The 24,478-nt window shown below is 42.7% G+C and overlaps 1 protein-coding gene across 8 annotated transcripts in view; it reads right to left on the reverse strand.

Annotated features, from left to right (window-relative positions):
• Nucleotides 1–24,478, reverse strand: part of OPHN1 (oligophrenin 1) — a 575,184-nt gene that overhangs the window by 113,838 nt on the left and 436,868 nt on the right. For all 8 annotated transcript variants that reach the window (XM_072744551.1, XM_072744552.1, XM_072744553.1 and 5 more), the window contains one exon: nucleotides 3,070–3,229. In XM_072744551.1, coding sequence (XP_072600652.1) covers nucleotides 3,070–3,229 — 160 coding nt within the window. The remainder of the gene's footprint in view (nucleotides 1–3,069; nucleotides 3,230–24,478) is intronic.

Below are 24,478 nucleotides of genomic sequence, written 5' to 3' on the forward strand. Positions count from 1 at the left end.
ACATAGACATGGACAACAAGCAGATGAGAAAATGCTCTGCATCACTTGCCATAAGGGAAATACAAATCAAAACCACAATGAGATACCACCAGTGAGAATGGTTAAAAATTAACAAGCCAGGAAACAACAAGCGTTGGAGAGGATGTGGATAAAGGGGAACCCTCTTATACTCTTGTGGAAATGAAAACTGGTACAGCTGCTCTGAAAACAGTGTGGAGGTTCCTTAAAGAGTCAAAAGTAGAGCTACCCTACAACCCAGCAACTGCACCACTGGGTATTTATCCCAAAGATACAGATGCAGGGAAACACTGGGACACCTTCACCCTAATATTTATAGCAGCAATGTCCACAATAGCCAAACTGTGGAAGGAGCCTCAATGTCCTTTGACAGATGAATGGATAAAGAAGATGGAATAGTACTCAGCCATTAGAAACGACAAATACCCACCATTTGCTCCGACTTGAATGGAACTGGAGGGTATCATGCTGAGTGAAGTAAGTCAGTCAGAGAAGGACAATTATCATATGGTTGGTTTCACTCATACGGGCTATATAAGAAATAGTAAAAGGGATTATAAGGGGAAAATGAGTGGCAAAAATTGGAAAGGGTGACAAAACTTGAGAGACTCCTAATTCTGGAAAATAAACAAAGGGTAGTAGAAGGGTAGGCAGGCGGGGGTAGGGGTAACTGGGTAACGGGACTGAGGAGGGCACTTGATGGGATGAGCACTGGGTGTTATACTCTATGTTGGCAAATCAGCCTGCAATAAAAAATATAAAATGAAAGAAAAAACAAAGAAATAGTTTTATTGGAATATTCATTTGCTTACATGTTACCTATTGGTGCTTTCCCAGTACAAAGGTGGAGGTGAATAGCTGTGAAAGATTTCTATGACCTACACAGCCTAAAATATTTACGATAAACCTTCTCTTTGATAAAATTTGCTACTCATTACTTTATTCCAACGACTTCCCAAATATTGGTTTCTGGCTATCTTTCAGGAATCTGAAGTCCAACCTGATGCAAATCGAGTTTTTTCCCCCATCTTTCCCCAAACCTTCCCACTCTGTATTTTTTGTATTTATGAAAGACAGCCCCATCTATCCAGTCAGCCAAGTCAATTATCCAGAATTAAGACGTCTTCCTCTCCCATATTTTCCACTTCCAATCACTAAGCCCTATGCTTTTCCTTCCCTGTTCCTCTTCCTACCACTGTGATTCAGACTACAGTTATTTATTGCTCTATGGAACTACTCTCTATCTCTCTCTGAACTATCTTTCACACCACAGGCAAGATAATGTCTCCTAAATAGAAAGCTATCCATCATACTACTCTGCTTTTAAGCAATGCTTTCCCAATCATGTAGGAACAATGCTAAACATTCCAAACTCATCAACTAGACAGAGTTTAGTCCTTTTAGACCTGGCCCCTGTCTTCCTCCAATCACATCTCTGGCACTGATATTTTTATTTCATGTTCTAACAATACCAAATTACTTGGGGTTTTAATCCTTTGGGCCTCTGTTCATGCTGGATCATCTCCTTGAAATTTTCTTTCCCTATTTTCCTTTATTTCCATCCTCACTACTGATATCAGTTGTAATTCTCTGTAAGGACCCATCCTTCATAATCCGAATGGATATGAACACAACAGGGATATCCTGTATGCCTAATAATATCACCATTCAAAAATGACTGATGATGCAGCACTTCATAGTGATTAAGTACTTCAAGTCTGAGTCAGGGTAACTGGATTTAAACCCTAGTTCTGCTACTAGCTAAGTGGCCTTGGACATGTGCTTGTCACATAGTACAGATTTATTATCATCTTTACATTTCAGCTGAAAAAATGACTATCAGAGAAGTTGTTTGATATAACACAGATAATAGCAGAGAATCCCATCTGTAATCCAATATACATTCTCTTATTTTTGTTTAAGCAAAAGACCTAAAGACTTATCTGGGCACATGATGGCATCAAATAAAAACTACACTTCCCTAACTCTCTTATAGCTAGATGTGTCCATGGGATTATATTCTGAAATGTTATATAAATAAAAGTGATATATGTGACTTCCAGGTCATGGCCTTAAATTAAAGGTTGTATCCTTCACTTGCCTTTCTTTCATCCTTTTTAATTGATATGATATAGAAGGTATTTGGTCATGCAGGTAAAGCACATTTTAGAGATGGCAAAACAACAAGAAAGAAGGAAACTAGGTGCCTGCCTCTGTCAAGTTACCATACTAGCCCTGGAACACCTCACTGGACTATTCCACAATCAAGTAATAAATGTCTCTTTTATTGGGGCCACTGTGTTTGTATATGGAGTCCTAGAATCCTAAGCTGTATCCCACCAAATGTAGCTCATATGTGGTAGAGCTTGGATTTGAACTGTGGATGCCATCTAGACTGTATCATTAGCCTCCACTCCCTGCAGAAAAAAAATTATTGAATTATGCTTTGGAAGGAGTATATTGACTGCTAGAAAGCTTATAGCCAAACAAAGGGCCATCTGTAGCAAGTATATAGGACTTGTCAACAAATATTTCTTGTCTAGCCTCATTTCTGGGTTCATTTCCTGTCTCTATCCTATTTTTCCTTTTTCATTTGACCTAATTATATTGTATAGTACCTTGTATTTTATATACCATATAAAATATATCACCCTAATTTTTTTTGAAATGAGATGAGTTTTAAATAAGTATAGATATTTCTTTCTTTATGGGTTCATTGCATATACACCACTTTTATATCTATCATTTCCATTTGTATATATGGCTATCTTCATATTATACTGTTAACTCTGTAAAGGCATGAATAATGATCTTTTTTTCTTTTTCTATACCATCTAGCTTGATGCCTGATAATAAAATAGTTATAGAATTGAGCAATATTTGCTAAATGAATGAATTTCAGTGTCAGAAATGCTATTAAATCCCATTGTGTCATAATGGAATTTCCTTCCATTATCAGCTTAAGCAACGTAGAGAGATATAACTCTAAAATGTGGCTAGGGAAAGTGTCATATGCATGGAGAAGTGATGGTGAAAATCGGGAATACATACTTTGACAAAGTGTTCAATTAGGATTTCCACCACGATATTCTGGAATTTGATGTTCATCATGGCAGCAACAGTGTCCTCCTGAGCTCTCATCAGAGTAGGTCCAAAGATCACACCCATGTTGGAGGGGGTCATAAGATTCTCTTTGCTGTGCTCACATACACTGCCAAAAGAGAAAGAAAATGATTAACAGGATTTTCTCCAAGACCCCCTCGTGACCAAGAGGATATCAGGTGATATATAGGGGGTAAGATAAAACTAAAAAGGAGGAAAAAAATGAGAGTCCAAAATACACGTGATGTAGTTTTGAAATATAGGTGAGGTTTAATGGGGTGTAGTCTGAAGCCAATGGCCAAGAAAGAATTCTTGAGACATCTTTGGTGCAAAATTATGGTTTTATTAAAGCAGGGACAGGACCCAAGGGCAGAAAGAGCTGTGGCACAGGGTTGTGAGGGATGGCTGATTATATACTTAGGAGTTGGGGGAGGTAAGGAAAAGAAAGGTTTTTCAAAAGAACTTTCATATGCTAAAGAGGACCTATGTGATACTGGGGGCCTTGCCATTGTCAAGTTAAGGTTGTTTTTCCCTCTAGCAAGGCATTACATTAACATAATTGGAAGTTTCCTGGAAGAATATCACACATTTCCCACTCCAAGAGTGGGGGAGGGTTGTGGGTGTCAGCTTGTGCTTTGTCCTCATCTTGCCTTCTGCTCCCTCATCACATAGGAGAAGAAAGACTACAAAGGAAACAAATAGCAAAGAATAAAAGATAGTGTATAATTAGGGGCCAAAGTGAAACCTAGTTAACTTAGTAGCACTGTAGAAGTTAAGAGGAGGGGGTTGGCAGCTATAATTAGAAAGTATTTGGAAATACAAGAAAGAAGCAAGACAACATTCCAGACAAGAAGTACAGCATGTATAAAACACATATAAAAAAGAACAAAGCACATAGAGAAGTACCTATCAGTTTCACCAATCAGGAATCTAGCTCCTCCCCCCACCTCTAGTTTGAAAGTAAAAAAATCAAAGAACTCAAAGAGATCCTTCAAATTAGCTCTTTATCACTGTCCTCATTTTACAGATGAAATAACAGACACACACACACACACACACACACACACACACACACACCCCGAAACAAAAACAAAAGCAAAACAAACATATCCAAAACAGAGGACCAAAGAAGGAAAGGGATTTCCCTGAAATCACAGTCAATCTCTTCAGAGTAGAGCCTGTAATTGCCAATATTCTGATCCCTAACCACTCTCCATGCTAAAATTCTCTTTAGGGGCTTCCTAGCACTTATAGAATAGGGCCAACTCTCTTTAAAGTTGCAACTTAAGGCCTGTTTCTAATTGCAATGGACTCTGAAGCTGACCTGAGTTTGAATCCTAAATAATACTACCACTCAACTGTGCAATAGTGTCAGTGCCTAACCTCTCTGGGCTTCATTCAGTTTTTCCACATAGAAAAATAGTATGCACTTCAGAGGACCATTACATAGAGCTAAATTGCCTTAGCATAGTATCCTAGAAATATTGCATTAGAAAAATCTGCTATTATATTACCTCTCCAGGAGGTTCCATCTAGGCACTGCTGACCTCTGACACTCTTGTACTACACAGCGTAAATTAGGTTTTCTGACTATACTATGCTGTTTCATGCCACTTCTACTTAGAATGTCTCCTTCCTCCTGGACCTGAATAATGTCTATTTATCTTCTGAGATTAACTTTAGGTGATATCTCCTTCAGGGCTCTCACAGCCTGTTGTCTTCTTGATTGACACCATTGGCAAGCAAGTATGTTACAATTTTCTGTTTCTTATCGGCCTCTCTTACTAGGTGGTAAACAACTTCCAAGTGTGTGTGACTTCCACAAAGCAGATACCAATGAATTATTTTTAATGGAACTGAGTGCCTCTACTGCTCTTTCAAATAGTACTGGAGGCAGCAAATAAAGGATGGGCAGATATTTGGTTAGTTTAGATGTGGGGGTGGGAAGATGAGGGAGTGAGACAACCCATAGCAAACACTAATTTTCAAGACCCACCCAGGTAAAAGCCCCTGAGATGCCAACCTCATCAATAGGCAGTCTTTTTTTACTAAGTGGGTAATGGACAGAGACAGAATCCTTAGACAAATCTTAATGCAGTCTGTTAAGCCAATGACAAAGGCTGGATGCCATTCATGATAATGAACAGCAACCATTCACAGTCATTTGTTATTGTTGGGCAGGTGATAGGTCCATTTTAACAGTTTAAATATTTCAACAATTAACCCTTATTACTTAATGACAGTTTTTTGGAGATGTTAAAATGGGAAAGCAACTACATACCACCACCAAGTGGCTAAACCACTAGTAGCAAGGCGAGGACACTTGTGAGACAACAGTCTCCAACAAGTGTGAATGCTTATCTCCTTCTGTGAACTTTGAAAGGAATGGCCTTTGGGTGAAGGTGGCAGAACTCACTTAATACTCTCAACTCCAAAAAAGGCAGAGTGTTTTATCTCTGAAGATTAGGTTTACAGAAGGTAAAGCACTTAATCAAGTTCACACAGTTTGTGAATACATGACAATATAAGATTTCAAACTTGTATTTGTTGGGCCACTAGTCTTGGAGCCATCCTATTGCATCCCACTGCTTGCTCATCTAGTTCCTGTTAAGAAATCAAAACCCTTGTGGGGCTCCCTTTAAGCTAAAGCCATCTTCTTTTTCTAAGGGAGGTTCCTGGTATCCCATTTAGGACACCTTTACTTCTTGGTTTTCTTATGAGATTTGGAAGGTAATCTATTCTTTGCAGAGATTTCTTTGCATTTGATATCTCCCTTTTTGTTATATATTATAATTAAGAAGTATAAATCACATCCCAAATTGTGTATTATTAAGAGAAATAAAACAAAAAATAAGAGCATTGTGAGTAGTGAATTAGGTAGGAGTTTGTGATACGATTTGACAGCAAACAAACCTTAAATTCTCTAGTGCACATGGACTAGAGACAATAAGTACAACTTTTAGAACATCAAAATTTAAAACAGAACGGAACACAAAGGGTACCAAAGGGAGGTTGTAAAAAGCCTCCACTTTAGGGAAAAATAATTTTTTAAAGATTTATTTATTCATGAGAGACAAAGAGAGAAAGAGGCAGAGACACAGGCAGAGGGAGAAGCAGGACCCCTACAGGGAGCCTGATGTGGGGGTAGGGGGACCCAATCCAGGATCCTGGGATCAGGCCCCAAGCCAAAGGCAAGCATTCAACTGTTGAGCCACCCAGGCGTCCCAGAAAAAATAATTTTTATTAGATGGTTTAGAGCAGAGGTCATAAACTAAAATGCCTGTAAAATAGAACTACCTTATAATCCAGCAATCCCATTTCTGGATATATATCCTGATGAAAGAAAAACTCTCTAAAGGCCTAATATACAAGAGAAGCCATTTTAGATTTCTCTTTTAGCTGGCACGGCAATAAACATTATTTTATTTTATTTTTTTTTAATAAACATTGTTTAAATCAAAAGCCTGACCCCCATGGCTCAACATGAATACACTGTACACCTGCTTTGTGAATGAATAGCCTAAAGGAAAGCCACCTTGTCCTTAAGATATTAATGTTCCTACTCCCTATGATGAGAAGAAAGGCAAGAGAAATGTAGATAAAATTAAATTTCCTTACAACTTGCAGCCCATTGAGAAATGCCTGAGACATGCAGAGTGTGACATTCCTCAAGGAACTCTGGCTGCCTTAATGTTGATGTTTTGCTAGAGATGAAAAGGAGCCATAGCTTGACAATAGCCAGACCTCCAGGATCCTAAAAGTTATCTTTAACATAAGGAAATCCCTTTAGTGGCTTTACTTATCTCTGCTCCTCCAATTTAAAAGTATATATTGAATTGCTCCACAGTCGCAGTGCAGCAATTTCTGCGCATAGGTCCTGTCTCATGCTTTATTTATTTAATTTATTTTTGTTTTTTATTTTGTCTCATTCTTTAATAAAAACACTTTTTTGCACTGAAAACATGTCAAAAATTCTTGACATTTTCTGCTTAGAGGCCCCACTTAAGGCCATTCCACCTCAAGTTTATCATTAGCACAAGTACAGCCATCTCAGGCCCCTATGAATAAGAGCTGAACTTTAGAGGAAAAACTGCAGAATGTCCTTGACAGGGAATCCCATATCAGAAAGATAACAGAGCTCAGAATGCCCTTAACAGAGAATCCCATATCAGAAAGATAACAGAGCTCAGAAAGCCCTGGACAGAGACAGAAAATCCTGTGTTGGAAGGAAAACAGATCTTAAGAAACTCCCCCACCCTTTCCCCCATATTGGAATGAAAAAAATTCCTCCACCCCTTCTGAAAATCCCCTAGACCAGCCCATAAAAACCCAGCTGTAACCCACCTCGGGGTCCAAGCCCCTGCACTGTTGTGTGGAGTATACTTGGATGCAAGCTCGAGCTTGTAAATAAACCCTCGTGTGTTTGCTTCAGTGTCGGCTCCTTGGTGGTTTCTCAGATATGTAATCTTGGGCACAACACCCACATCATCTGCATTCCTGTATGATAAAACTGGTGATTCTTGCCTTTATGCTAAGCTATAATATTTTGAGCCATTACAAGATGTAAAAAAAAAAAGTATATAACCCTGTAAAAACCATTCATTTTCTGGAGCACTTCCTTCCTTGTGAAGACCATGTTTCCTGGGCAACTATCCTAACGTAGGCTCAAATAAAACTCTCTTTCTACTTTTAGAGATTCTGAAAATTTGCTAATTTTGCATAGACAATCCAAAGGAAATGCAATGAGTATCTCAAAAATATATGTGCACTCCCATTGCAGCATTATGCACAAAAGCCAATATATGGAAGCAACTTATTCAACAATAGACAAATAGATAAATATATACACACAATGGAACGTTAATCACTCTTAAAGAAGGAAACTCTGCCATTTGCCACAGCAAGGATGAACATAGAAAACATGTTAAATAAAATAAACCAGACACAAGAGGATAAATGCTAAATGATCTTGCTTATAGTGGAATTCAAAATAGACTTAGAAGAAGAGAGTAGAATGGTGGTTGCCTGGAGCTGGAGTGGGGGGGAAATGGGAAGATGCTGGTCAAGAGGTACAAAGTTTCAGTTATATAAGATGATTAAGTTCTGGAGATCTAAGGTACAGGAATGAGAATAGGATTAACAATACCCTATTGTACATTTGAAATTTGCTGAGGGTAAATCTTATGTGTAATCACCACAAAAGGAAAAAAATGAAATTATGTGAAGTGATAGATATATTAATTAATTTCAAAATAATTTGGGGGAGGGTGGGTAGAGATATCAATGAAACAAGATTAGCCGCATATTGATAACTATTGAAGCTGGGTGATAGGCTCATAAGAATTCCATATAGCATTCCTTCGAATTCTGCATACACTTGAAGTCTTGCATAAGAAGTATTCTTAAGGGATAAGATATTAATAGAGGGAGAGAATGAGTCAGTGTCCATCACAAACTAAGCAGTCCCTATTCCTGAGGATGGTGCCCTTTAGGCAGGCAGGTTTCCTTTCCTCCACTGCTGTTTAATTACCTTTTTTTATTTATTTTATTTATTTTTCTATAATTTATGTTTAAAAGCTTCAACATAGTGTAATGTCCTGATGTTCATCGGTGTCAACAATTGCAACTACACCATCATTTTAGGGATCACTTTATTGTCAAATTATATAATATTTTAAAGATATTTTAAATAGAAAGTAAACCCGAGAATGAACATAATTTAACCAAAATGACTATAATATGAATGGCTATGACCAAGTCCATGCATATAAAGTTTATGATAAATATATCCAAACTGCTCTGCTTCCGGACAACAGTAATTTTTCAGAAACCATTGATTCTAAGATGCATTGAAAATTCAGGTTAAAACTTGAAAAAAAAGTGTCCCTCGGAATTGATAAAATTTGATATATGTTTGTTAGTTTTCATGTATAATCCAGGATAGGTTAGTTATGATTGTAGCATTCTAATTGTAAATACATACAAACTTAAGAGTGATTAATCAGTATTTAAAAAACTAACCAGAAGGCAGATGAACTACTCTAAACTTCAGCTAACTACATCTCTAATCAACACCAGTGGCTTTGTGAATTAGCATCATTAATGGCAAAGTGATTTCTCATTGCTTAGATGTGTCAAGATATACGGACTAGCTACAAATATTGTATAGATACTCTCAAACTTGCATAGACAGGTTAGAAGAATAGAGCAATGGTTAATCATAACATTAGTAAGGTAGACCAATGAATTTGCATCTTTAGATGTGATATTGCATAAGGGACACAACATTGTCTATTATGTTTTCTAGCCAAACTATAGTTAAATTGAATTAATCTTGTCTTTAAATATACTGTCTGTAAGAACTGAAGAAAATGGAGGAACAAGCTAAAAATATGGTATTGAAGAAAGTAAAAAAACAAACAAACGGGGGAGGGGTAAGATGGCGGAGGAGTAGGGTCTCCAAGTCACCTGTCCTCAACAAATTACCTAGAAAACCTTCCAATCATCCTGAAAATCTACGAATTCGGCCTGAGATTCAAAGAGAGACCAGCTGGAACGCTACAGAGAGAAGAGTTCGCGCCTCTATCAAGGTAGGAAGACGGGGGAAAAAGAAATAAAGACACAAAAGGCCTCCAAGGGGGAGGGGCCCCGCGAGGAGCCGGGCTGAGGCCTGGGCGAGTGTCCCCAGGACAGGAGAGCCCCGTCCCGGAGGAGCAGGAGCTGCACCGACCTTCCCGGGCAGAAAGGGGCTCCCCGAGAATTGCAGCAGGATCCCCAGAAAGGCGGGGATGCCCTCGGGCTCCCTGGGACAGTAACAGAGGAACTGCGCGCCGGGAGATGCGCCGAGCTCCCTAAGGGCTGCAGCGCTCGGCGGGACCCGGAGCAGCTCGGAGGGGCTCGGGCTGCGACTCCGCGGAGGGGGCTGCGCGGCTCCGGGAACAGCTCAGCAGCGGCAGCTTGGGCGGAGGAAGAAGCTCCGCGGAGGGGGCGGCGTGACTCCGGGAACAGCTCGGAGGGGCTCGGGCTGCGGCTCCGCGGAGGGGGCTGGGGGGCCGGAGCGCGAATCCAACAGCGCAGGCCCCGGAGCACAGGGCGCCGGGACACAGCCCAGGATCCGGCCTCCCCCGGGACAGGCAGAGGCCGAGAGGGCCCAGGACAGCAAGGACGCTCCTGCTTGGAACTGAGCAGATCAGCGGCCCCGCCCGGGAGCCCCCAGGCCCTGCAGACGGAGAGCCCCGGAGCTACTGCGGGAGCTGACTCCAGGGTCCCAGAGCTGCCCCGGCCACTGTGGCTTCCTCCTGGGGCTTCACGGGATGAACAACCCCCGCTGAGCCCTGCACCAGGCAGGGGCAGAGCAGCTCCCCCAAGTGCTAACACCTGAGAATCAGCACAGCAGGCCCCTCCCCCAGAAGACCAGAGAGACGGACCAGTTCCAAGGGAAGTCAAGGGACTTAAAGTATACAGAATCAGAAGATACTCCCCCGTGGTTTTTTGGGATTTTTTTTGTTTTGTTTTGTTTTTGTTTTGTTTTGTGCTTTTTTTTTCTTTCTTTCTTCTTGATTTCTGATTGCTTCCCCCACCCCACCCCACCCTTTTTTTTCTTTTTTCTCCTTTCTTTCTCTTTCTCTTTTTCTTCTCTTTCACCCCTTTTTTTTCTTATTTCTCTTTTTTCTTTTTCTCTTTTCTTTCCTTCTCTCTCTTTTGCTCCTTTTCCCAATACAACTTGTTTTTGGCCACTCTGCACTGAGCAAAATGACTAGAAGGAAAACCTCACCTCAAGAAAAAGAATCAGGAACAGCCCTCTCTCCCACAGGGTTACAAAATCTGAATTACAATTCAATGTCAGAAAGCCAATTCAGAAGCACTATTATACAGCTACTGGTGGCTCTAGAAAAAACCATAAAGGACTCAAGAGACTTCATGACTGCAGAATTTAGATCCAATCAGGCAAAATTAAAAATCAATTAAATGAGATGCAATCCAAGCTAGAAGTCCTAACGACGAGGCTTAACGAGGTGGAAGAACGAGTGAGTGACATAGAAGACAAGTTGATGGCAAAGAGGGAAACTGAGGAAAAAAGAGACAGGCAATTAAAAGACCATGAGGATAGATTAAGGGAAATAAAAGACAGCCTGAGGAAGAAAAACCTACGTTTAATTGGGGTTCCCGAGGGCGCCGAAAGGGCCAGAGGGCCAGAATATGTATTTGAACAAATCCTAGCTGAAAACTTTCCAAATCTGGGAAGGGAAACAGGCATTCAGATCCAGGAAATAGAGAGATCCCCCACCTAAAATAAATAAAAACATTCAACACCTCCACATCTAATAGATAGGCTTGCAAATTCCAAAGATAAGGAGAAGATCCTTAAAGCAGCAAGAGAAAAAAAGTCCCTGACTTTTATGGGGAGGAATATTAGGGTAACAGCAGACCTCTCCACAGAGACCAGGCAGGCCAGAAAGGGATGGCAGGATATATTCAGGGTCCTAAATGAAAAAAACATGCAACCAAGAATACTTTATCCAGCAAGGCTTTCATTCAAAATGGAAGGAGAGATAAAGAGCTTCCAAGACAGGCAGAAACTGAAAGAATATGTGACCTCCAAACCAGCTCTGCAAGAAATTTTAAGGGGGACTCTTAAAATTCCCCTTTAAGAAGAAGTTCAGTGGAACAATCCACAAAAACAAGGACTGAATAGATATGATGACACTAAACTCATATCTATCAATAGTAACTCTGAACGTGAACGGGCTTAATGACCCCATCAAAAGGCGCAGGGTTTCAGACTGGATAAAAAAGCAGGACCCATCTATTTGCTGTCTACAAGAGACTCATTTTAGACAGAAGGACACCTACAACCTGAAAATAAAAGGTTGGAGAACCATTTACCATTCAAATGGTCCTCAAAAGAAAGCAGGGGTTGCCATCCTTATATCAGATAAATTAAAATTTACCCCGAAGACTATAGTGAGAGATGAAGAGGGACACTATCTCATACTCAAAGGATCTATCCAACAAGAGGACTTAACAATCCTCAATATATATGCCCCAAATGTGGGAGCTGCCAAATATTTAAACCAATTAATAACCAAACTGAAGAAATACTTTGATAATAATACACTTATACTTGGTGACTTCAATCTAGCTCTCTCTATACTAGATAGGTCTTCCAAGCACAACATCTCCAAAGAAACGAGAGCTTTAAATGATACACTGGACCAGATGGATTTCACAGATATCTACAGAACTTTACATCCAAACTCAACTGAATACACATTCTTCTCAAGTACACATGGAACTTTCTCCAGAATAGACCACATACTGGGTCACAAATCGGGTCTGAACCGATACCAAAAGATCGGGATAGTCCCCTGTATATTCTCCGACCATGATGCCTTGAAATTAGAACTCAATCACAACAAGAAGTTTGGAAGGACTACAAACACGTGGAGGTTAAGGACCATCATGCTAAAAGATGAAAAGGTCAACCAGGAAATTAAGGAAGAATTAAAAAGATTCATGGAAACTAATGAGATTGAAGATACAACCGTTCAAAATCTTTGGGATGCAGCAAAAGCAGTCCTGAGGGGGAAATACATCGCAATACAAGCATCCATTCAAAAACTGGAAAGAACTCAAATTCAAAAGCTCACCTTACACATAAAGGAACTAGAGAAAAAGCAACAAATAGACCCCACCCCCAGCAGAAGAAGACAGTTAATTAAAATTCGAGCAGAACTAAATGATATCGAGACCAAAAGAACTGTGGAACAGATCCACAGAAACAGGAGTTGGTTCTTTGAAAGAATTAATAAGATAGATAAACCATTAGCCAACCTTATTAAAAAGAAGAGAGAGAAGACTCAAATTAATAAAATCATGAATGGGAAAGGAGAGATCACTACCAACACCAAGGAAATACAAACGATTTTAAAAACATATTATGAACAGCTCTACGCAAATAAATTAGGCAATCTAGAAGAAATGGACGCATTCCTGGAAAGCCACAAACTACCAAAACTGAAGCAGGAAGAAATAGAAAACCTGAACAGGCCAATAACCAGGGAGGAAATTGAAGCAGTCATCAAAAACCTCCCAAGACACAAGAGTCCAGGGCCAGATGGCTTCCCAGGGGAATTCTATCAAACGTTTAAAGAAGAAATCATACCTATTCTACTAAAGCTGTTTGGAAAGATAGAAAGAGATGGAGTACTTCCAAATTCGTTCTATGAGGCCAGCATCACCTTAATTCTGAAACCAGACAAAGACCCCACCAAAAAGGAGAATTACCGACCAATATCCCTGATGAACATGGATGCAAAAATTCTCAACAAGATACTAGCCAATAGGATCCAACAACACATTAAGAAAATTATTCACCATGACCAAGTAGGATTTATCCCTGGGACAGAAGGCTGGTTCAACACTCGTAAAACCATCAATGTGATTCATCATATCAGCAAGAGAAAAACCAAGAACCATATGATCCTCTCATTAGATGCAGAGAAAGCATTTGACAAAATACAGCATCCATTCCTGATCAAAACCCTTCAGAGTGTTGGGATAGAGGGAACTTTCCTCGACATCTTAAAAGCCATTTACGAAAAGCCCACAGCAAATATCATTCTCAATGGGGAAGCACTGGGAGCCTTTCCCCTAAGATCAGGAACAAGACAGGGATGTCCACTCTCACCACTGCTGTTCAACATAGTTCTGGAAGTCCTCGCCTCAGCAATCAGACAACAAAAAGATATTAAAGGCGTTCAAATTGGCAAAGAAGAAGTCAAACTCTCCCTCTTCGCCGATGACATGATACTCTACGTAGAAAACCCAAAAGCCTCCACTCCAAGTTTGCTAGAACTCATACAGCAATTTGGTAGCGTGGCAGGATACAAAATCAATGCCCAGAAATCAATGGCATTTCTATACACTAACAATGAGACTGAAGAAAGAGAAATTAAGGAGTCAATCCCATTGACAATTGCACCCAAAAGCATAACATACCTAGGAATAAACCTAACCAAAGAGGTAAAAGATCTATATCCTAAAAACTATAGAACACTTCTGAAAGAAATTGAGGAAGACACAAAGAGATGGAAAAATATTCCATGCTCATGGATTGGCAGAATTAATATTGTAAAAATGTCAATGTTACCCAGGGCAATTTACACGTTTAATGCAATCCCTATCAAAATACCATGGAGTTTCTTCAGAGAGCTAGAACAAATTATTTTAAGATTTGTGTGGAATCAGAAAAGACCCCGAATAGCCAGGGGAATTTTAAAAAAGAAAACCATATCTGGGGGCATCACAATGCCAGATTTCAGGTTGTACTACAAAGCTGTGGTCATCAAGACAATGTGGTACTGGCACAAAAACAGACACATAGATGAATGGAACAGAATAGAGAACCCAGAAGTGGACCCTGAAATGTATGGTCATCTAATATTCGATAAAGGAGGAAAGACTATCCATTGGAAGAAAGACAGTCTCTTCAATAAATGGTGCTGGGAAAATTGGACATCCACATGCAGAAGAATGAAACTGGACCACTCTCTTTCACCATATACAAAGATAAACTCAAAATGGATGAGAGATCTAAATGTGAGACAAGAGTCCATCAAAATCATAGAAGAGAACACAGGCAACACCCTTTTTGAGCTCGGCCACAGTAACTTCTTGCAAGATACATCCACAAAGGCAAAAGAAACAAAAAGCAAAATGAACTATTGGGACTTCATCAAGATAAGAAGCTTTTGCACAGCAAAGGATACAGTCAACAAAACTAAAAGACAACCTACAGAATGGGAGAAGATATTTGCAAATGACATATCAGATAAAGGGCTAGTTTCCAAAATCTATAAAGAACTTATTAAACTCAACACCGAAGAAGCAAACAATCCAATCATGAAATGGGCAAAAGACATGAAGAGAAATCTCACAGAGGAAGACATAGACATGGCCAACATGCACATGAGAAAATGCTCCGCATCACTTGCCATCAGGGAAATACAAATCAAAACCACAATGAGATACCACCTTACACCAGTGAGAATGGGGAAAATTAACAAGGCAGGAAACAACAAATGTTGGAGAGGATGCGGAGAAAAGGGAACCCTCTTACACTGTTGGTGGGAATGTGAACTGGTGCAGCCACTCTGGAAAACTGTGTGGAGGTTCCTCAAAGAGTTAAAAATAGACCTGCCCTACGACCCAGCAATTGCACTGTTGGGGATTTACCCCAAAGATTCAGATGCAATGAAACGTCGGGACACCTGCACCCCGATGTTTCTATCAGCAATGGCCGCAATAGCCAAACTGTGGAAGGAGCCTCGGTGTCCATCGAAAGATGAATGGATAAAGAAGATGTGGTTTATGTATACAATGGAATATTACTCAGCAATTAGAAATGACAAATACCCACCATTTGCTTCTACGTGGATGGAACTGGAGGGTATTATGCTGAGTGAAATAAGTCAATTGGAGAAGGACAAGCAGTGTATGTTCTCATTCATTTGGGGAATATAAATAATAGTGAAAGGGAATATAAAGGAAGGGAAAAGAAATATTGGGAAATATCAGGAAGGGAGACAGAACATAAAGACTCCTAACTCGGGGAAACAAACTAAGGGTGGTGGAAGGGGAGGAGGGCGGGTGTTGGAGGGGAATGGGTGACGGGCACTGAGGTGGACACTTGACGGGATGAGCACTGGGTGTTTTCTGTATGTTGGTAAATTGAACACCAATAAAAATTAATTAAAATAAAATAAAAATAAAAAAAATAAAAATAAAAACAAACAAACAAAAAAATAGTAAGACTCTGCAGGACAATGGGTGGATCTTGGCTCTAATCCCATCAACAAGCCACAAAGTCATAAAAAAAAAAAAAAAGCCAGAAACTGATGGGAAAGAGAAGGCTAGCTGAGGACAAGGTACAAGCTATCCCCTGCAACACCACCCTCCCCCATACACATTCCTGGGTGGGATATGTGTGACATTCCTCAGGCACTCTTGGCTGCCCTAAAGCTAAGGGAAAGGAAAAACAAATACTTAATTTATAGAGATCATAGTCCTATAGACATGTGTCTCCCTCAGTTTAGAAAATGTCTTAGTGATTTACAAGAAAAAAAGCATTCTTATCAATAACCTAATTTCTAGAGGGAAACTCCCAACTATCTTAATGTTAATGCCTTACTAGAGGGAAAAATAACCTTTTTCCTGACAATGGCAAGGCTTTCAGTATTTTGTAGGTCCTCTTTAGCATACAAAACTTCATTTGAAAACTCCCTTTTCATGAATGGATAAAGAAGATGTGGTTTATGTATACAATGGAATATCACTTAGCCATTAGAAACGACAAATACCCACCATTTGCTTCAATGTGAATGGAACTGGAGGGTATTATGCTGAGTGAAATAAGTCAATCAGAGAAAGACAAACATTATATGGTCTCATTCATTTGGAGAATATAAATAATAGTGAAAGGGAATAGAAAGGAAGGGAGAAGAAATGGGTAGGAAATATCAGAAAGGGAGACAGAACATAAAGACTCCTAACTCTGGGAAACAAACTAGGGATGGTGGAAGGGGAGGTGGGTGGGGGGTGGGGGGTGACTGGGTGGCGGGCAGTGAGGGGGGCACTTGATGGGATGAGCACTGGGTGTTATTCTGTATGTTGGCAAATTGAACACCAATAAAAAATAAATTTATTATTAAAAAAAAAAAAGAAAACTCCCTTTTCCCAACTCCCAGGTATATAATTAGCCACCCCTCAAGAGCCCAGGGCACCTGCTCTTCCTGAACAGGTGTCCTGTCTTCCTGCTTTAATAAAATCACCATTTTGCACCAAAGATGTCTCAAGAATCCTTTCTTGGTCATCAGTTCCAGACCTCAGCCCACCAAACCTCACCTATATTCTAAAACTACGTCAAAACTGTGCTATATTTTTGAAAAATGAAAAGAACATAAGAAGTAGATTAAATGTGTGACCCTATATTGAGTCTTAGCTTGGACACACTATCTGTAAAGGACATTTTTGGGTCAACTGGGGAAATGTTAATATTGTCTAGAAAGGTAGAAATTATTGAACTGAAAAAAATAAGTTGCAAAACATCGTAACCTTGTTTTGGTAAAAAAAGGCAAATGTATGTGCATGCACATCTGTGTGTGTATACATACATGCAGAATGATCTGGAAGAAAATGTGCTAATTATTAATAGTCGTGATTTTGGATACTGGTGAACCCCCCCCCCCCCCCCCCCCCCAGTAAGTAGGATCAGCCCTAATCCAGAGGCAGCCCATCCAGGTGCCTTCCTGAAGTTTTAGCAACAAAAAGCATTCTGTTTGTGATAAGAAAACCATTTCCCCCCACTCCCTGATTGGAATGTCCCTGAATAGGTTCATGTTGACCTGAGAAATGGATAACCTGAATGCTATGGGACTCCCGCGGTTCTTTTGTCTTTAAGCGGGTTTTTTTTCTTTTGCCTTTAAAAGATACCTGTAATTGCTAATCAGGGCTCTCTTCCTCCTCGGAGGCAGAGAGCCCGTTTGTGCAAACGTCCAATAAACCCTCTTGCTAATTGCATCTGCCTGTCTGGGGTCTGAGTCTCTGGGGCGTCCACCGGGACACGTTGGCACCCGTGAGCCAGGGTCCAACACTGGGAATAGAAAGCTTTTACTTTTTAAATGCTTCTGTATTTTCTAATCTCTATAATGTACATTATTGCTTTGGAAGTAATAGAAATGTTTGTTATTACAAAAATAAGAAGACTCTAGTAAGCCTAATAGCCCACACCTTTTAGAATGGTAGGTAGCCCAGGCCTAGAATTACAAAATGGTCTGGCATTTTGGCATTAGATCACAGGATTTTATTGACTGACTGTAATTGTGCTGCTATAATATTATCTAATCTCCCTCCAGTGAACCTTTTATGCAAATGTACTCAAAGCATCTGAAAAGGTAGGGAGCTGGGACTTCATAGAGTCTATAGAAGAGGTTGTTTTTATGTATGAGCCAACAGAATGAAGCCTGAGGCTTGCTTCCATTGTAATATTCCTCTGATAGTGGGGTTATGGGAAAGGTGACCTGTAGTATTCTCCTATCTCTGAATAATAGAAATTCTACATAACAATCGAAAATAATTGGATAAGTGGGAACCCCAAATTGGCTGAGATCGGTTTGTGTCTGCCTGTTATTAGCTTAGAAAATGGACTGAGAGTGGGAATACTTTACAAAAGCATAGATATATAGATAAAGCAACAGTTGGCAGGCAGAATAATTATGTGAATTTTAAAAGCACATGGATTTTCTTATAATTATATTTCTCTACTGGAAAGAAGCTTATTATTTTAATTTGCATTTTCTTTATAACTTTTCTGTATGAAAATTTCCAAACATACAAAAAAGTTGATAAAATGATATTATGAACATTCATATTGTCATATCTACATTCAAGAATTAACATTTCACTACATTTGCTTTTCTTTCTACATATCTTTTCTAAATCTTTTAAATTGCTTCAACCCTAAACACCTCAGCATTCATCTCCAAAGAAAAAACATGCAAGAGGGAGTAGCTAAGATGGCACAGAAGTAGGAGGACCCTAGGTTTCTCTGGTCCCTCGATCTCAGCTAGATAAATATCAAACCATTCTGAATACCTAAGAAATCAATCCAGGGACTAACAGAACCAATCTTCACAACTAGGAGAGAAGAGGCCACATTGTGGAAGGTAGTAGGTGCAGAGATATGATTTGGGGGAGAAGAGGATCACAGGTGCTATGGAGGGGAAGCAGTCCTAGTCATGGAGAGAGGTGAGAGAGACAAAAAGGAGCACACAGGGGACTGCACAAGGAAAATACATTCCCAAAGCCATTGACAAGGAAAATGAGAGGAGCTTCTTGTGAGTTTTTATACCCATGAGGCTCAAACACTGGATTTCTAGAGGTCTACAACATGGCAGGTGTGGAGACTGGCAGGTGCTGCAGTACCCCTGGTAAGAAGGAAGGCAGATAGCTCAGAGGATGGATGGTGTGACCTGAGATTCCCTAGGATGTGCTAGGAGAGTGGGTTCCCCCTTCTTGGAGCTTATATAAGAGAGGTGGCACTGCTTCTCCAGGGACAAAGGAGCATGTGGGCACCATGTCTCTCCCCTGCTGTTCAGCAAAAACTATCTTTAGTAAACAATGCCAAGAGTGGTAGAATAAACTCCTTACACCAAGTCCACCACTCCCCCATCCTGGGATCCCCAAGTGCTGCTTTTCTCTGGCAAGTGTGCCTAAGAACATATGGAATTGCCCCCTCCCCCTGAAGACCAGCACAAATTCCCCACATAGTGAAGAACCCCCCCCCGCCCCCCCCCCCCCCCCCGTGAGTAGGACCAGCCCTAATCCAGAGGCAGCCCATCCCTGTGCCTCCCTGGAATTTAAGCAACAAAAAAATATTCTGGTTGTCCGAGATAAGAAAACCATTCCCCCCCACGCCCTGACCGAAATGTCCCTGAACAGGTTCATGTTGAGAAATCAATAACCTGGATGCTATGCTACTCCCCCGGTTTCTTTGCCTTTAAGCGGTCTTTTTGCCTTTAAAAGATGCCTGTAATTGCTAATCGGGGCTCTCTTCCTCCTCGGAGGTGGAGAGCCCGTTTGCGCAAACGTCCAATAAACCCTCTTGCTAATTGCATCTGCCTGTCTGGGGTCTGAGTCTCTGGGGCGTCCACCGGGACACGTTGGCACCCGTGAGCCAGGGTCCAACATTTGGGGGCTCGTCCGGGATCCGAGACGCCCCAGGCTCAATCCTAAGACCGGTAGGAGGTAAGACCGAGCTCGCTAAATGTCATATCTGTCTCGTCCGTTTGTCTGACTGGCCGGGTCTGTATTGTGCCGGGTCTGTATTGTGCCTGCAGGACGCTGTACTCTGTATTCTGTATTTGGACCAGCGGGGGAGGCAGACGTGCCCTGAGACCCCTGGTCCCCCTCTGGAGTCGGACTCCGGAGTGGTCTGGAAGAGGAACGGAGCCCCGGCACACCCTCCTCTTCGGGGAGGGTCGTTGTTCGCGACCGCTCCCATCTGAATCCACCGCGCCAGTCCTGTCATCTGTGTACGTCTGTCTGTTCTGTGTCTTTCTGGTCCCGCTCCGGAGTCGGACTCCGGAGTGGTCTGGAAGAGGAAAGGAGCCCGGCACTCCCTCCTCTTCCGGGAGGGTCGTTGTTCGCGACCGCTCCCATCCGAATCCGCTGTGCCGGTCCTGTCATTAGTGTACGTCTGTTTGTTCTGTGTCTTTCTTCCTGTCTTCCTCCTCCCAGCTCACCTCTTTTCCACACCCATGGGGCAAACTGTAACCACCCCTTTAAGCCTCACTCTAGATCACTGGAAAGAAGTTGCCAGCCGGGCACACAATCTATCGGTCGAAGTCAGAAAATGAAATGGGTCACTTTCTGCTCCTCAGAGTGGCTGACTCTCAACGTCGGGTGGCCCAGGAACGGAACTTTTAATATTGACATTATCTTGCAGGTGAAGGCCCTGGTCTTTCAGCCAGGACCCAGTGGGCACCCTGATCAGCTCCTGCAGACTCTCCTCGCCATGGAGGAGAGACAGCGCATCTACAGAAAAACGTCCCCAGGGCAGATGGGAGGCCGACCCAGTTGCCTAATGAAATCGAGGATGTTTTCCCCTTGGTTCACCCGACCTGGGACTACGACACTGCTGCTGGTAGGGAGCGGCTCCGTCTCTATCGCCAGGTACTCCTAGCGGGTCTCAAAGGGGCAGGGCGATGCCCCACGAATTTGGCAAAGGTACGTGCTATAGTGCAGGGAAAAGATGAGACGCCGGCAGGTTTTCTGGAAAGATTAATGGAGGGCTACCGTATGTATACTTAAAGAGAGAGAGAGAAAGTGAAAGAGAAAGAGAAAGAGAGAGAGAGAGAGGGGAAAGAGAAAGAGAGAGAGAGAGGAAAGAGAAAGAGAAAGAGAAAGAGAGAAAGAGAGAGAAAGAGAGAGAAAGAGAAAAAGAGAGAAAGAGAAAGAGAAAGAGAGAAAGAGAAAAAGAGAAAGAGAAAGAGAAGAGAGAGAAAGAGAGAGAGAGACACCCCAGAGGAAAGGGAGGAAAGGATCCGTAAAGAGCAAGAGGAACGAGGGAATAAAAGAGATAAAGGAAACGCAATAAAGAACTGACTGGGATACTGGCCACTGTAGTACAGGGCTCAGGGCAGAGTAAGTCAGGACAGAGTAAGGACCTGGGAGACAAAAGAAAACCACGGGTTGAACGAGACCAGTGTGCCTACTGCAAGGAAAAAGGACATTGGGTTAAAGATTGTCCAAAGAAGGGCCTAACGCAGGGACCTAAGAAGAAGCCCATTCCCATTCTGTCCCTAGAGGATGAAGATTAGGGGTGTCAGGGCCAGGAGCCCCCCCCCCGAGCCTCGGATAACCGTTAAAGTGGGGGGCCAATCAGTGACCTTCCTGGTTGAGCTCAACATTCAGTTTTAACTGAGGCAGAAGGACCTTTGAGCTCTATCTAAAAGATGCATTCTTTTGCCTAAAGTTAAGCTCTCAAAGCCAGCCTATTTTTGCCTTTAAATGGAAAGATCCTAAGACAGGATTCTCAGGACAACTCACTTGGACAAGGCTACCACAGGGATTCAAAAAAATCCCCCACCTTGTTCAACGAAGCCTTGCATCAGGACTTGGCAGACTTCCGAGTTGGCCATCCGGACCTCGTTCTCCTGCAGTACGTGGATGATTTGCTCATAGCGGCTAAGACAGAACAGGATTGTGTAAAAGGTACGGGGGCCCTGCTCGAGAGACTGGGAGGACTGGGGTATAGGGCCTCCGCCAAAAAGGCCCAAATAGGCCAGACAAAATAAAAAGGGCCTTATTGACCGCCCCTGCCCTGAGCCTCCCAGATGTAACCAAGCCATTTACGCTATATGCTGATGAACGTCGAGGAATAGCCAAAGGGGTCCTAACTCAGAAACTGGGACCCTGGAAAAGGCCCGTGGCATACTTTTCAAAAAAAATTAGACAGCGTGGCTACAGGATGGCCCCATGTCTCTGAATAATAGCGGCTGTGGCAGTCCTGGTAAAAGACTCAGATAAGTTGGTCTTCAGCCAACCCCTCACTGTGTTGGCCTCCCCCATGCCATAGAGACAGTCATCCGCCAGCCCCCTGAACGATGGCTCTCAAACGCTCGGGTCACCCATTATCAGGCCATGTTACTGAATTCCGAGCGGATACGGTTCGGAACGGCTACATCCCTAAACCCGGCTACCTTGCTTCCAGAAACCAAGTCCCCCTCCCTGGTAATGCATGATTGCCACCAGATCCTAGCCGAGGTCCATGGCACCAGAGGGGACTTGACAGACCAGCCCTTGCCAGATGCTGAAGCAACCTGGTACACAGATGGGAGTAGCTTTCTACGAAATGGTGAATGTAAAGCTGGGGCGGCAGTGGTAGATTAAAAAAAAGGTGTCATCTGGGCCAGTGCCCTAAAGCCTGGGACTGCAGCTCAAAGGGCGGAGCATATAGCCCTAACTCAGGCCCTAAAAAAGGCTAAGGACAAAAAGGTCAACCTTTATACTGACAGCAGAAAATTGAGTATAATTCACTGTCCTGGGCATCAGCGAGGCAATGACCCAGTAGCAGAAGGGAACAGGATGGCCGATGAAACAGCACGAGCCGCTGCACTAGGCCCACAGGAGGATGGACAGAAGCATTCCCCACCAAACGAGAAACTGCCCAGGTGGTTGTCAAGAAATCCTAGAAGAAATTTTCCCCCGGTTTGGACTGCCCAAGGTAATAGGGTCAGACAACGGCCCCGCCTTCGTCTCCCAGGTAAGTCAGTTGGTGGCCAGATTACTGGGGATAAATTGGAAATTACATTGTGCATACAGACCCCAGAGCTCAGGACAGGTAGAAAGAATGAATAGAACAATTAAAGAGACCCTAACCAAATTGGCATTGGAGACTGGCACTAGAGACTGGGTCCAACTCCTCCCTATGGTTCTGTTCCGAGTCCGGAACACTCCTGCGCGCCATGGGCTAACTCCTTACGAGATTCTCTATGGAGGTCCCCCACCAGTAACGGACTTACTAGATTCTGCTGTTGACCCTCTTGCTAACACTCCCGGTTTACAGGACAGGCTAAAGGCGCTCCAGATTATCCAGCGCCAGATCTGGAAACCCCTTGCAGCTGTTTACTGCCCCGGAGACACAACCGACCCACACCCGTTCCAGATCGGTGACTCCGTCTAGGACAGGAGACATCAGTCCAGGACGCTTGAGCCCCGCTGGAAGGGCCCATACACTGTACTACTAACCACCCCAACAGCCCTAAAAGTAGACAGTATTGCTGCTTGGGTCCACACCTCACACGTCAAGCGCGCCCCATCAACGAGCACCGCTGATGCCAGCCAGGATGGACAGGGCGAGCCACTGCAATGGAAGCTCCACCACACCTAAAACCCGCTCAAGATAAGACTTTCAAAAATTGTTCAATGACAGTTGTTATATTCCTACCTCTCCTAGCGCTCTTCACCCCCGCCAAAGGTAACCCTCATGCCCCCAAAAGGTTAACCTGGCAGGTACTAACATCTGGGGGTGAAGAGGTCTGGTCCACAACTAAAGACTGCTCCCGTGGGAACCTGGTGGCCTAACCTATATCCTGACTTATGTAAGCTAACCATAGGGGCCCCCAGCCCATGGGACCTAGAGGGATACTTGGACACCTCTAGGGCCCCCAACCGAGAAAGCCCCCCCAGGGCGACTGGGATTAGACCTATGGGGAGAATGTGGCACGCCTGACAGAAGGGCCATGCTAAGCACTCTTTCCTTTTATGTCTGTCCTGAGTACCACAGAGATCGCAGGCTAAATCCCACCTTGGAGGGGGGGAACACTTCTATTGTAAACATTGGGGGTGCGAGACTATGGGAGACACAGGATGGGAGGTCCTCCTCCTCCGGATTACATCACTGTCAAGGCTAACTATACTCACCGGGGGTTACCAGGAACTCTGCAATACTACCGCCCCGATTTTAGGGACTGACTCTTACCTGGTGCCCCAGCCGGGAACCTAGTGGGCATGCAACAAAGGCCTCACCCCCTGTGTATCTGCTCAGGTCCTAAATGACTCTGAGGACTTCTGTGTTATGGTGCAGATAATACCCAGGGTGTTCTATCACCCTGCTGAAACTCTAGAAAATCAATATGACAGACATCCCACCCGTTTTCAGCGCGAACCTGTCTCCCTAACCTTAGCCGTTATGTTGGGACTAGGGGTCGCAACTGGGGTGGGTACTGGCGCAGCTGCTCTGATCCAGGGCTCACGACGTCATATAGAACTCCAAGCAGCTGTAGATGAGAATCTA

The sequence above is a fragment of the Vulpes vulpes genome, chromosome X, assembly GCF_048418805.1.
Source record: "Vulpes vulpes isolate BD-2025 chromosome X, VulVul3, whole genome shotgun sequence".
In the NCBI taxonomy this organism is placed as follows: domain Eukaryota; kingdom Metazoa; phylum Chordata; class Mammalia; order Carnivora; family Canidae; genus Vulpes; species Vulpes vulpes.